The sequence below is a fragment of the Toxorhynchites rutilus genome, chromosome 2 (genome assembly GCF_029784135.1).
Source record: "Toxorhynchites rutilus septentrionalis strain SRP chromosome 2, ASM2978413v1, whole genome shotgun sequence".
In the NCBI taxonomy this organism is placed as follows: domain Eukaryota; kingdom Metazoa; phylum Arthropoda; class Insecta; order Diptera; family Culicidae; genus Toxorhynchites; species Toxorhynchites rutilus.
In genome coordinates, this window is record NC_073745.1 from 93,631,248 (window position 1) to 93,646,214 (window position 14,967).

The 14,967-nt window shown below is 37.3% G+C and overlaps 1 protein-coding gene across 1 annotated transcript; it reads left to right on the top strand.

The window, feature by feature from the left end:
* Positions 1-1,007: 1,007 nt before the first annotated feature.
* LOC129765940 (uncharacterized) lies at positions 1,008-2,185 on the top strand. Its single transcript, XM_055766395.1, has 2 exons — positions 1,008-1,082; positions 1,502-2,185. Exons 1-2 carry the CDS (start codon positions 1,065-1,067, stop codon positions 2,183-2,185), a joined length of 702 nt encoding a protein of 233 aa, XP_055622370.1. The 5' UTR covers positions 1,008-1,064.
* Positions 2,186-14,967: the final 12,782 nt, after the last annotated feature.

The window sequence follows — 14,967 nt, forward strand, 5'->3', positions numbered from 1 at the left end:
GCATTCGAAATACGGGTAGGGTTAGCACACAAATCGGCAGAACAAATGTATGGGAAAAAAGGATCTTCCAGTTTTCATGAATTTAAACCGTTTAGAGATTAGCGAATTGTAATGTATAGCTTATCAAACAAATCTTAGAGAATTTCCGATTCGATTGGTATGCAAATCATGAGAATTCGTTCACAGAGAAAATAATTGTTAACGTTAACTTTATTTCATAAAAACGTGACCTGTTTTCTGATTTGGCACCCTTTCTTAAAGACGTAGTCCTACGTCAAAAACAATTGGAAATGGCGTGGCGTTGTATAGAACTGGGGCAGGTGTTTTATCCAACCAATACGAAATATAAGAACAACAGTTGATGAATTTCACAATCTTTCTTATTATGTTTCTAGCATCTATTGATACCCTATCAGAAAGATTCTCCAAAATGTCAATTTACTTTAACTTCTTCTCTATGACTTGGTGTCAGGTTTCTAGCGCAGCATTCGATCAAGACAAGAACACGACCCGGAGCTATCGAATCAAAACTCACTTCGGCTTCAAAGGTCAAATACGCATCGCAGATTTGCAAAACAAAAAAGAAGGAATAAGTTTTACTGTTTCGCTAAATACTTTGCATCTTTGAATGCTCAATCAATATCTAATGATATTCGCTACGTTTTGGAAGCTACAGTAGTGCCAACGAAAGCGCACCGGCACATCAAACACCATTTGGAAATGCACGATTTCAGTGAAAAAATGAAAATTTTTGGCACGTTTATTTCGCACCATCCAACAGCCCCACGATTCTGTTTGCATCGGAAAAAAGAGCAAGAAGCTGCTTATCGGAATGCTATTCAAAAATCAACGCACCCGGACCAGCCTCTACTTGCAAGTGGAGGGGAGCAAAATGAATGTCCTGATGCAAACGAGGAGTAGATTTGCTGTGATACTATGCATATATAAAAGAGTACCCTGGGGGGAAGCTTCTACACTATCCTCATCGCAGTCTTCCGGAGAAGATCTCGGCGGGAATTCAGCATACCTAAAGTTCTAAATTGTGTTCTCTAAAATCGTGCAAAATGTTCAAGTTTCAAGTGGTAAGTGAAATCCAAAGAAAATTTGAAAAAGAGGGCACAGCTCCCTGAGGGAAATGTGTTTTGTGCTCAATAGTATTTCTGGTGTGATGGGAACCTAAGTGTGGCATGGTTATATGCAGGTTGATCTCGATGATCGATGAAAAAGAGTGGTCATACGAAACATTGTGGACTGAAATCATTCGCGATCAGAAGTACTGAAAAGGATTTAGTGTCTTTTATTGTGAAAACAGCATCCTGAGAAAATTTGTGGAAAATCTATTTTTGTCAGTGTACGGCCTGTGACATTTGGGAAGATATCAAATAACTGACCTCAGTGTTTCCCTTGGAAACGAAATAGAACTAAATAATCATCTCATTTATTTTTCATACATTAAAATTGTTCGAGACTCAAACCGGAACCAAACAATATTTCATTCCAGCTGTCCGTCCTGTTGATAGCAGGAGCTGCTTTGGCCGAACCACCGGTAGGGTACTCATATTCGACCCCATCATTCAGTAGCGGTGGTGGTGTTGGATTGGGCGGTGGTATTGACGGTGGAATCGGTGGAGGAGTTGGAAGTGGTTTTGGAGGAGGCTCTGTAGGCGGTTTTGGCGGGGGCTCTGGAGGTGCTATCAGCGCTGGCAGAATCATCATCCTCACCGCTGATTCGGGAGCTGGAGTAGGCGGAGGACTCGGTGGAGGTGCCGGAGTTGGAGGTGGATTCGGCGGGGGGGCCGGAGTAGGAGGATTCGGCGGTGGTTCTGGAGTAGGAGGAGGATTCGGCGGTGGTTCCATTGTTGCTACCAGCGGAGGAGTTGGTGGAGGATTCAATAGTGGAGTCGGTGGAGGTTTTGGCGGTGGAATTGGCGGTGGAGTTGGTGGTGGAGTCGGAGGTGGAGTTGGAGGTGGAGTCGGTGGTGGAATTGGCGGTGGAGTTAGTGAGGGTAGAATCATCATCCTTACCACCGGCGGCGGCTCAAGTGGCGGAATCGGTGGTGGGCTTGGCGGTGGAGCCGGTAGTGGATTCGGAGGCGGAGTCGGTGGAGGCCACTCGAGTTATGCTGCCGCTGCCCCAGTCGTTTCTGCACCAAAAGCGGTTTACGGACCACCTCACGGTCGCTAAAGTGATAATAATTTGAAAAAAATCACTATAAAATTATTCAGAATAATATGTCTTTTTGAGTTTATATTATAACAAAAATGAAGAGATTGTAAATAAATAAATGAATATGGTTGAAATTAAATATGAACGTCTTATGCACATTTGGGTGATCAGATCTATCGCTCAAAAATAGTCACAAATTCATACCATTTCGGAAACGTCATCAAATTTGAATATATCGCTCTTTTCATGTCAGAACAGTTCCAAAAGATTCTTCGGGAGAATGGAGTCACACACAAACACACCATACCATCCCGCTTCGAATGGCCAGGCTTAACGATATGTTAAAACGTTCAAGAACAAAATCAAGTGTTCACGTTCCGAAATTCAAAATGAGCTGCTAAATATATATATATATATATAATCTTGTTGTGGCCTTCGACGTTCAGCTTTTAAAAAACGTTTATTATAATCAACATACAGTTTATTATCTAAATATCATTTATTAAGCAAACGTGGACGGTCACGGAAAGAATTTGAATGAGAACTGAACGGCGTCGTGGGTTCTGCTGCTGGTATATATCGATGAGTAATGCTGATGCAGCGGAACGATGGCTATTGGCTGGCCGCGATCGTACGATGTTTGGAATGTGCTGATCGTGGTCCTTTGGTGTGCATATCATAACGTGATTCATCGGGGGGGTGAAAAAGTGTCGTCCTCGGCACTTGGTTGGTTATTCTGAATTCCTGGCAGGATGTTGTTGAGTTCGAGGTTTATCAACTTCTGGCGTTTCCTTGATTTCCTTTGTTGAGTAGCTTTCAGATGATAATAGATTAAAAATAGAATAATATCAATCAATAGAGTTGAGGACAGGGATGTCCCTCCTACTAGACTCCATTTCCATTTTTGGTCGGATTCTTGTTGAAGGAATACTTTGTCTAAATGTTTCCTGTTCGAGAGTGCTACTTCTTCTATTTTTGCCACATCGTGATCGTTTATGATTTGCTTTTTAATGGAAAGGTCATGAAGAGCTCCTTGGAATGTTTCAACTTCGCTAATTTTGTCGATTGAAGTAAAGTTGCGTTCCATGTAGGTAACCGTGCAGTTCGAGAAAGATATTATGAAACTTCCGGAAAGATGTCTGTTACTAGGTCCGCAATCGGAACGTAACTCCTGGTCTTTTGCATTAGTGATCAGGACCTTGTTATTAGCTATTAATTTTGCAGATGTTTCTTCACTTTTTTCCATCACACAATGCGGATCGTTGCCCATTATAAGTGGGTAAATGCATGAGTCTTTGAACTCTTTTGTGTAAATGTTTAATTGGACGTAGTTTTCTGGTTCCGTTGTGGTAAGGAGTTGTCTACCTTGTTTGATTACGAATTGGGGATATTCTTTTATAACAATACCGTTCTGATTTATTGGGTATATACGGATAATTGTTGATTCTTCCGGTTCCATTTCTGGGACGTGGATAATGTACAGTAAAGTATTTTCGCTAGTGGCTATTTTTGGGGTCACTAGATTGAGTGCTTCTTCAGGTATGTCCATTTGAATTCCTTGATTGTTGAGGATGGTTTTTATCAGGTTAATTTCTTTGCTGGATAATATTCTGCTATTGGTAACTCGCATTTTAGAGAAGAGTACTGCTTCTTGAATGTTGATTAGAATTTTGTTGATAGTGTCGATGTTCAGAATTGTTGTAATTATGTCGATATCGTCGAGGATGATTTGATTGATATGCTGTTTCTCAATTATTTGATTAATTGCGGTTGTTAATTCAGAGATACTGTTGCCAATCTGTTCGTTGATTTTGATTTGATGATTGTTCTCGCTGACTAGTTGGTTCAAGCTCCTGTTGATGATTCGTAGGTCTTGGGCGTCGGGGCTGCCGGCGATCCATTTCCATGCTGTGCCTATGATGTCCCATCTTCTGGTCCTCTTATGAATAGTTGGTTTAATTTGTAGAAAATTAGAATACAATTCGCGTATTTTATGCTTGCTAATCTGATTAAGTACATTATTATTCTTTTGATTATTGTATACCAAACTTGTAAGTTGGTTGATTGTTGACTCTAGGTCTGTAAGATTAATTGGATGTATTATCCTAATATTTCCCGTTTGGATTTTGCAAGAACCAATCTTCTGCATTAATATAAGATCGTTATGAAGATTTCTTATGGTGAGCTCCTGACATGAAATTCTTGAGATGACGATGATGATTCCTATGTATGAGATGAGCATCTGTAATACAATGTGAGATAGAAAGAGAAAAGTTATCTTTTTTTTGGTCTTTTAATTTTATTTTTGTGTCTTTTTATTTCGCAGTTATTTTTGAATGTGCGATCTGTTACTTCGTTAGCATTGGTTTTGTTGGCTCTAGCTTGTTTTTTGGTACGGATGTTGGGAATAACAAAAACTTCCTGTTTATCATTAATAATTGGAGGTTCCTCTTTCTTTGAATTTTGTTTTACAATTTGTTTTTGTGATTTTTCCATATTTAACTTAGCTTTGAGGAATAATTCTTGTGCGTCTTTAATTATTTCTTGAGGGTTAACAATATTATTTTGGTTAAAGAGAATTTCGTTTGGTGTGTATTGTGTTGAAGAATGTACAGTGTTATTATATAATGCTACAGATAATTTAACAATTGATTTTGTGCCCATAGTTCTGAATTTATGCTTGTTTGTATTAAATATTTCAATAATGGTAGAATGTGCACGTTCTATTTGTCCGTTGGATTCGGAAGATGCTGCGTAGTCTATCTGTGTTCCTAGTTGGCTGAGAAAGTCTTTAAGATGAATAGATCTGAATGTTGTTTCATGATCTGTTATGATTTGTCTGGGCACTCCAAATGTACTTATGTATTTTCCTAGTGCTTTTTGAACATGTACTAAATTCTTTGATTTTATAAATATCATTTGAAGATGTTTTGAAAATGAATCAATAAGTGACAAAAAGGAATGTTTATCTATTATGAATATATCCATGTGTATTCTTTCTAATGGTTTTTCGGTAATGGGCCTAGGAGAAATTTTTATGTTGAATGGTTTCCTCTCATATTTATGGGTATTACATATTTCACAAGAGTTTATAAATTTTCTCACTTTTATGCACATGTTGGGGAAAAAATAAGATCTTTTAATTTGAGCTTCAACTTCGGTAATACCGCGATGTGCCCTTTCATGTTCTTTTGCAATTAATTGGTCCTGTCTATTTTCATTTTGAACATCTTCTACCATTCGGTCTGTGAAAACAAAATGGCCTTTCTGACTAAAGTTTTCCTTGTAAGATTCCTGGATAGTTTGGATGAGGTTTTCTGGAGCCATGAGAGCAGTTTGTCTACCGTTATGAAAGAGTTTGAGAAAGTGTGTAACTTGATCTTTATCGAAAGAATTTTGAGATACTATAGTTCTGTGATAATTTTGGAATAGGGTTTCTTGTATTATGGTATCCAGTCGAGAAATTCTGAAAATCATTTGGTTACGGAAATAATTTAACGGGCGTTCGGAGAAATGGATGAAATAGTTGGAGGAGTCGTCGGCAGAGTGAATTGTTTGGGAATCGGAAAGGTTTGGATGGTTCTCGGGATTGTCCGATTGTGGGGGATTATTGGTGACAGATGCTTCACCGTCCTCTTGGTCTCTAGGATCTGAAATATTAGAAGATGTGTTATTATTTGTGATACAAACATTTGCTTCAATTGGCATTCTGCTTAAGGCGTCTGCTACAACATTGGATTTTCCTTCCTTGTATTTAATCTCGTAGTCGTAATTCTCTAGGTCTAGGCGCCATCGTAAGATTTTAGAATTCTTATCAGAAGTTTTGATAAACGTTAGAGGCTTATGGTCCGTAACAAGAGTGAATTTTTGACCATACAGGTAAGGTTTAAATTTATTTACCGCCCATATTATGGCTAATGCTTCTTTCTCATTTGTGGCGTATCGTGACTCGGTATCCGAAAGTGTTCGTGATGCAAATGCGATTGGCCTTTCGACATTGTCCTGTATCTGTGATAGGACAGCTCCTAATGCAAAGCCAGATGCATCCGTAGTTAAAATGAAGGGATGATCAAATTGCGGATATGCCAGTACTTGGTCTGTGGATAGTATTTTTTTAAGAGTATTAAAGGAATTTATGTATGAAGTGTCTTGTAATTCAATTGTCGAGTCTTTCTTTAAATACTTCGACATGGGTCGTGTGATTTTTGAAAAATCCTTAATAAATCTTCTGTAATAACCGATTAAACCTAGAAATTGTTTAATTTCTTTTTGATTTTTCGGTAAAGGCCATTGAAGAATTTTTTCAATTTTTTCGGGATTTGGTTTTACTCCTTCGGATGTTATGATGTGTCCTAAAAATTCTGTTTGCCTTTTCAAAAACTCGCATTTATCTAATTGAATTTTTAAATTGAAATCGGATAAACGCTTTAAAATTAATTGAAGGTTTTCTAAGTGGTTCTCTAGATTATATCCAATAATAATTATATCGTCAAGATACACGTAGCACTTCGTTCCAATATAATCACCGAGGATATCATTCATTGCTCTCTGAAAGGTTGCGGGAGCATTTTTAAGCCCAAAAGGCATTCTAGTGAATTCAAAATGCCCTTTGTCTGTAGAAAAAGCTGTTTTCTCGATATGTTTCGGGTCCATTGGAATTTGGTGGAATCCCGATTTTAAATCAAGAGTTGTGAAATATTCAGATTTTCCTAGGGAATCCAAAATTTCTTCAATTTGAGGCATAGGATATTTATCGTCTATAGTATGTTCGTTAAGCTTCCTATAATCGATTACGACTCGTACTTTTTTCTTTCCAGATGCGTCTGTTTTTTTTGGGACCACCCATATGGGTGAGGAGTACGGACTTTTGGAAGGTCGAATTATTCCATTATCTAACATTTCTTGTATTTGTTCATGAACATCTAGTTTGAAATGATGTGGGTACCGATAATTTTTTGTGTAAATTGGCATATCGTTAGTGGTTAAAATTTTATGTTTAGTGGCTGATGTGGATGTGAGTTTTTCCCCCTTTTTAGATACAACTGCTTGATGTTGGTGAAGAATTTGAATTAATTTGGTTTTTTCTAATGATGAAAGATGATTTGTTCTAATGATGTCATTAATTTCATTTTCAGAAATACATTCTGAGTGTTTTATTAGGAAGGGAGAAATGGTTTCAAAATTGTTAACTGTTAATCCAATTTTCGGGATATTTATGGGGTTTCTACATGTGGAAATTACATTGACGGTTGTTTTATTATTTTCTGCTCTATAGAGTCCAGGATTAATAAAGATATTTTTGTAAAGTTTTTGATAAGAGGGGACAAGCCAATCACCGTTATTTGTGGTCTCAATTGTTACAAAATGATTGTAAAGTTGTTTGGTGGGGTAAAATTTGGCATATGAAAATTGTTTGTCTAATAGTGTTAGTGTTTCGTCTTCGTAATTGATGCGTGCTTTGAGTTCTGCCAATGTTTCCGATCCTATTAAGCCGTCGAAAAAGTTGTGAAATTTCAAGACGTAAAACGTGAAGGGTTTGAAAGCGCCGTTAAACAAAGCAATTTTTCCTTTTTCGGTTACACTGTTGGTTCCACACACGTTTTTTATTTTCGTATTTGGTACGGTGCTAGTTTTTCCCAAGATTCCTGGTGCAATAATATTTTTGTTTGCTCCAGAATCTATCAAAATATTTAGGGTTTGATTATTTTTAGGATGTTTAATTTTGAGATAGGGTAAGTAATTTAAGTTGGATTTAGATTTGTGTATCCCAAGTGAAAATTTAGATCAAGATCATCTTCAGATTCAGTGTCTGATTTTGCAATATCATCCTCAGGATCATCTTTGACTGTCTCATGGTTATTTATTGTTTTCCTATTTATTGTCAGACGGCTCTGTGTAGTAGTAGCGTCCATCGGTTCAATTTCATTTCGCTCTCTTTTTTGATCCAATTTGAAGGGTTTCTGATTTTTATTCAATTGAGGATTTTTACTGCTTGATTTGTTATCGAAATCTTTGTTCTTCTGATACTTTTTTGGAGAATAATCAAAAGTCATGTTTTGTGCTGTTATTTCTTTTGATTTGAATTTACATAGAAATGCATAGGCATCTTCTATATCTTTCGGCCTTGCGGCTTGAGCATAGCCAAAATATGGTTCGATTAGTCCGGCGATGAAAGCAGCCAAGGCGTCTTCTTCTATAAAATCGTTTATGACTTCCCAGTTGTTACGGTATTTTTCTGTTTGTTTCGCCAAGGTCTTAATATTTTGAATAATATTTTTTGATTTATTGTAGTATCTCGAAATACTCATATTTTCAGTCATTTTACATTGCCATAACTGGCATTTATACGTGGAAAGTTCTTGACGATCGCCGAGAGCATTTGTCAGAACTTCCGAAATTTGCTCAAAATTGTCTGGGTTACCGGCAAGACATATTATGTCTTTTGCTTTCCCTTGGATTTTATGTATTACTGCAGTGGTATACATTTTAAATTGCACTGGCGTAACGTGCTCTTTGAAAGCATTGAGTGTTTCCTGAGCAGTTGTTAGCCACGCATTCAATTGTTTCGAATTGCCGTCGAATGTTGGAATCATTTTGATTGGATCCGGAATTCTGCATAGCATCTCAAAACTGGTTGTTGGTTGGTGATATTCGTATATTACCGGTTGTGCAGTAGGTTGTTCTGCTGGCGTTGTTCCATTTAAATGCGATTCAATTTGCAGGAACATGGCGTCATGTTCCTTTTGTTTGGTGGAAAATGCGTCCATCATCTCCATCATTTTCTGGAGTTGCGCGCCGATTTGCTCCATATCTGAGCTTTCTTCAATTAATAAATTTTCCAATGAGGGGGGATTCTCAATTGGGATGTGTGCCAAGTCTCCTGAGTCAACGGATGAAATGGTTTCTTCTGAGTCCGAAGAGTCGCAATTGCTGTGATTAATGCTTTTCCACAAGCTGCGAGTTTTCTTCAGAGCACTTTTTGGTGTTTTTGGCATTAATGAAGCCTTGCACCGTTTACACAAATTTGTTAATTTTTAAGCACACACGTTCGCTTAGAACTCGTGTGGCTTCTGGAAGTGTGCTTCGCTTAGAATTCACAATTCCAGGTGGAGTAAAACTTCTCTTAGAACACTTTTACTCCACGCGGTAAGTAATAATTAAAATTGCGTCCGAGTCTCTCTCTTAGAACGGACTTCGATGCACAACAAAAAAAATCACTGACCGGGGCGAGTTTTATTTCACTTAGAATGTGGGGGCGTAGAAAGAAGAGAGAAAAAAAACTTACCGTTTGCAATCGTGTGTGCGGGGTTCTTCGGTTCTTCCAGTGGTGGGGTGCGGTGTGCGGTGGAACCTCAACTCTTTCGTCACTTTGATAGCGGCGTCAGATGCTAGCACTTTCTACAGTTCGTATTAATGTTTCGCGGATTCACTCTAATCGGATTTACCAATCCTGATTATAACACTGTTTTTTCACACTCGTTACTATTCCACTCACTGAAACCGCACGGCTGCGCCAATCTTGTTGTGGCCTTCGACGTTCAGCTTTTAAAAAACGTTTATTATAATCAACATACAGTTTATTATCTAAATATCATTTATTAAGCAAACGTGGACGGTCACGGAAAGAATTTGAATGAGAACTGAACGGCGTCGTGGGTTCTGCTGCTGGTATATATCGATGAGTAATGCTGATGCAGCGGAACGATGGCTATTGGCTGGCCGCGATCGTACGATGTTTGGAATGTGCTGATCGTGGTCCTTTGGTGTGCATATCATAACGTGATTATATATCGAAGAACAGTACTTCTCGTTACAGTTTTCGGACAACAGATCAAATCAAAGATCGATTCAATGACTAAGAAGGTAAATAAGCAAAAGTCTTTCCTTAGGGGAAGAAAACCCAATACGTATGTGAGCGACAGAGTTGTTGCTCGTAAATTTCTATCTAGTTCGAAGAAATGGAGGTTTTGAAGGGTCGTGGGAAGGGTAGGGGAACTGCATTGCTTGATCGAGCTGAATGCAGGGTGATCAGCGGAAGCCAGGGCCAGTATTTCAGCAAAATTATCCGGAGCTGCAGGTGGCAAACGATACATTTAGAAGGTGTGATGTTATGAAATCCTCTTCTATCAACCAGTTCAGAGCCCAATCGAAAACAAAACTCACAGTAACACTTCCTACTAGAAACTGTGCACTTGCGAACTCTACGTCTAGAGATACCTTCGGCCATAGTTGAGTAGGAATATTCTTACGATGAAAGAGATGTTATGATATTTGCATATCCTAATTGTATTACAGCGCGGACTCGATTATATACAGTTTCTGATTTCTTTTCACTATATATAATCGAATCCTGTATATAATCGAATCAAAAAAAAAATTTTTTTATTGGTTTTTTTGCATGTATTTTTCTTTTTTTTTTAATATAAAAGAGGAATTTGACTTTTGATTCATCCCCTTAAAGTCAGAAAATACCTTTCTCACATGAAAAAAAATAATTTATCCAGATTCTCTTAGAGGGTGATAGACGATCATATTTGATGGAAAAATCCTTCTACGCATATGTTCGAATTTCAGTAATGACAGAGTTATAGACCTTTTTTTTTGTTTCGGACTCTGTTACCTCGAACTGGCTCTGCATTACAAAGTACGCTACGGAAGACGATTCTGCTGCTTTCATTTGAAAGATGAGAAAATTTGATACAGGATATAGTAGTAGAACATCTAAATTAATGGATTTTAATAACATTTTGGAAGTGAAAAACTTAAAAGTTAGTAATTTTTAATGTGTTATTATTAATGTCATCCTGATTTTATTTATTAAACTGGATTGTTTCTATCAATCAAATTGAAGCTCTCTAACCGCTCTACAATTTGTTCTTTGACACCCAACATTGCAGCCAAATTAAGATAGAAGATCTATCTTAATTTGGCTGCAATATCGATATAATTAATTCCTGGTGAAAATTCAAGCAAAATCTTCAAAAATCACGATTTTTACCCCACTGTACATGAATTAGTCACTTAAATTACACCTTAACATTGAAAGGTTACATTTCTTCTTGAAATAAGTCATATTTCAAACATATTTTTTTTCCAACTGTATATAATCGAGTCCCAAATTGTATATAATCGAACCACATATAATCGAGTCTGTATATAATCGAGTCTGTATATAATCGAGTCCGACCTGTATTTTGCTTTTACCACGTTTATATTACCTTCATTACAACAATTAAACGCCATTCCTAATTGTACATAGCACAGAGAAGCACGTGTCTTCATACTGCATTTAAACCTACGATTACAACAATTACTCTAAAAATTATGTAATTGTCAATTCCTACTGTATTCAGCATACCGGATCGTTGAAAGGTCGTTTACTTTGACTCTGCATTAAAACTATAATATTCAGAGATAACGAGACTCGTGTTTATGACCACATAAATGATGAGAAGCTTGAGTATAGCGAAGCTCTATCAGATATCAGCGATGTGACGAATATCTGGGCTTGTATTCGGGAGACCTCAGTATTACATCGCGACGGTTAAGACGTGTTGGGATGAAATTGAAGAGATGCTAGTTATTGTCGTCGAAGAGTGCGATGTCCGGGATACTTCGTTGGAGAAATTGGGTGAAAGAGAATGCAAGAAAAATAAAACTCATGGCTGCAAAGACCACGCCATCATCGGCGGTATATAACCAGCGAAACTTCAACATGGTTTATATCTTCAGTTGAAGGGTTTATGACTCCATGCCCCTTCAGTTGTGGTAGGCTATCCACTTCTGGTCAACGCAGCCTTCACCGATCGTCACAACTTCATTGAAAGACATCGTAACGAACTTCCGGTACTAATCTGCAGCTGTCCTGGAAAATGATCGTCTCGATTTGTAATGGGATGGCACTTTTCTGACCGACGTTTCGATCCACCACAACCGTCCAGATGTTATGATTGACGACAAGAGCGCCCGAAGAGTAATCGATTGAGGTTGTAACCATTTTGTTCAGAGCTGAACAAAATTCTGGATTGTTTACAATTTTGATATCGTTGTTGTGGCGCTCGGTTGAGGCTACGAAATTGTCCCAAAGGTACTACTAGAATCGTTGAAGTTGCTGAATATGGATAAGAAATTGGTCGACATTCAAACGTCGGTCATCCTTGCCACCAGCGCGCTTTTCATACAGTTCCGGTAGATTACAGTAGAGATGAAAGCTTGAAATCTGTATAAGATAAACAGAGAAAGATAAATTTCCATTACACAGTCTCGCTTTGGCCAGCGGACAGACAACAGCCATGTTTTAGAGGCGAATGAACTGAAAAGTTTAAACCCTCTTAAAGCCAAAAAGAAGAAGAAGAAGACAACAGCCATTTGTAATGCAGATGTCTCTCATGTCGTTTTTGTTTGACACGATGTGCAAGATCAAAACCATTTCGGAGGATCAATAATGTATTGTAAATCAATTCGTGTAAAGATTCTGTACTAAACATCAAATCCACTTTGTGACTCGATGAAATGATACAAAGCGTCGGATTTCACATCACACGCACACATTGTTGTTGTTTTTATGCGTTGCCAGAAGTAGATTGATTGTTTGGTATCTGGTTCTTTGCTTTGCGCAGGATCTTATCCTGCTCTCCTTCGACATGGAACTGTCTGGTTTTCTTTCCTTGATATATACTATGCGGGGTGAGAAACCGCCAAATAACACGGCCCAACTTGGTTTATGCACTACAGTTCATTTATTTTACATTTTACAACTCAACATATATTTACAATTTATTACAATTCAATTATATTTTACAGGACATAATTATGTCGACCATTCCAATTGCCGTTTTTCTTCCAACTCTATTCCTATATAACTTTTTCTCTATTGACGAATTTACGCAAAGCTGAATCAGCTCATGCGACATCTACATTAGAGCTCAGAACCATAAAAGTGAGGGTGTTTGTTTATTTTACGCACTGAAAAGCAAGATTCGGTGGTGATTATTAATTTTATTTCAATTTAGATTCATTTCAGCCATTGAATGTCGTCAGTATATGGTAAGAAAGTTGGAGTTTTGTATATTTACGATGGTTTCAACACGCGATTTGACAAAGGTCATAGATAATCTTCGAAAATTTTAAGTTTGATGATGCATACCGGTTATTGGTACTATGGTTAATTGCGATGAAATCGATATCATAGCAATTTGGCTGATATCATTGATTATGTAGGGGCCGATACGAGAAGGATTTGCAGTATTTTTAGCGCAAAACACCTTATTCATCGTTTACTTAGTTGAAAAAAAATTAAAGTTATAATACTTATAACAAGCCATTCCTCGTAATACACATTGCACATTGTAAAATGGTGATTTTCTAACCTTTTCAGCGTGGAAAGAATAGATGAAACCGGGAAATTTGAAGATAAATTCTGATTTTTCTAGAAAATTTGAACGAATTTCATACCAAAAAAAACAAAACATCCTCATTTCACTTGCTGCGCCATCTGGTTGTAAATCAAACGTAAATTCGTCAATTGTCTTCCCGTTTGATTCTTCTGAATTATTGTTTCGTACACTATTGGCGATCTAACGTACAAATCTACACCTAGGCGGCGCTGCGGTGAAAGTGATGATGGTTTTAAATTTTGCCATGTGAGCTTATGGACGGTTTGTAGTACTTTCCATAAATTACAATGTTATAATCATAAAAGATTATTTGATTGCGATGAGTTTGTAAGAAATTTAATTCTGCGCAATTTTATATATAACATGTTATTTATTTACCTCTTTCAGTAGTGAAAACTAAAAAAATGTTGACAATGGTGGAATAAAGAATGAAATTCGAGAGCACAATCAAACACAAGTAGAAAAATGCACGATTCCTGCATGTGAGAACTACCTTGGAAAGCCCGGAAGTAAAATATACGTGATTTGTTTTTGAGCTTTAGGTTATTTTAGCATCATTTTCTTAGTTCAAAAACAAAATCCAGATGTCTCACCGATCGTTTACGTTTTGCGTTAGATCGCCAATTCTCCTATCACTTTCTTGTTATCTTGTTTAGTGTTGTTCGGTTTTCTGTATTGGTGATCTGAATGTGTGGGTTGGCCGATGTTAAATATTGCCTTGCTGTTCAGTAATCAGCATCGAAGTTTCTATAATAGTTTTGTGCTTGTTTGCCAACTGAAAACCATGTCAAGAACTTATGAGGAGTGATCGTAGATCCAGCTTACAAGCGGTATAAGTGATTTGAAGAGCTCAAACGAGCAGTGTCCTCTGCGTAGAACGAGATATACACTACAACATGGCGCTGCTTGGTCGAAACCACTCCTAATGGATTACTTGAACTAATTGAGAACTAAAGAAGACCTACGAATTAGAAACTTTTTGTAATTCATGTGAAATTGACGTTAATTTTGTGAAGGAGTGATAGTTTTTCCTTCTGGTTCTATAGTTATAAAACACAGGAATTTTAATTTTTTTGAATGTTTCGAGCCTGAACACAACAATAAAGTTCAAAAAGCCAGTCTTATAAGTGAAAATAGTTATTGTATTCTACACTATATACTACAATTCAACCGACTTCTTACATATCTCTGGAAATTCAGAAAAATGGGGTGGTTCTATAGTTATGGAACGCAGTGCACAAAGAAGAACAAGAACATTCGCTTTGCATATTTTGTGCCGAGTGTGCATTGACATAATAAAACAAATTGCAACAGATGGTCAGCTTTTGTATTGATCTTATATGAGCAAAAATAAATCGACCATCCTCAACTGATTATGTAATACCATTTATTTTGGGAATTGCT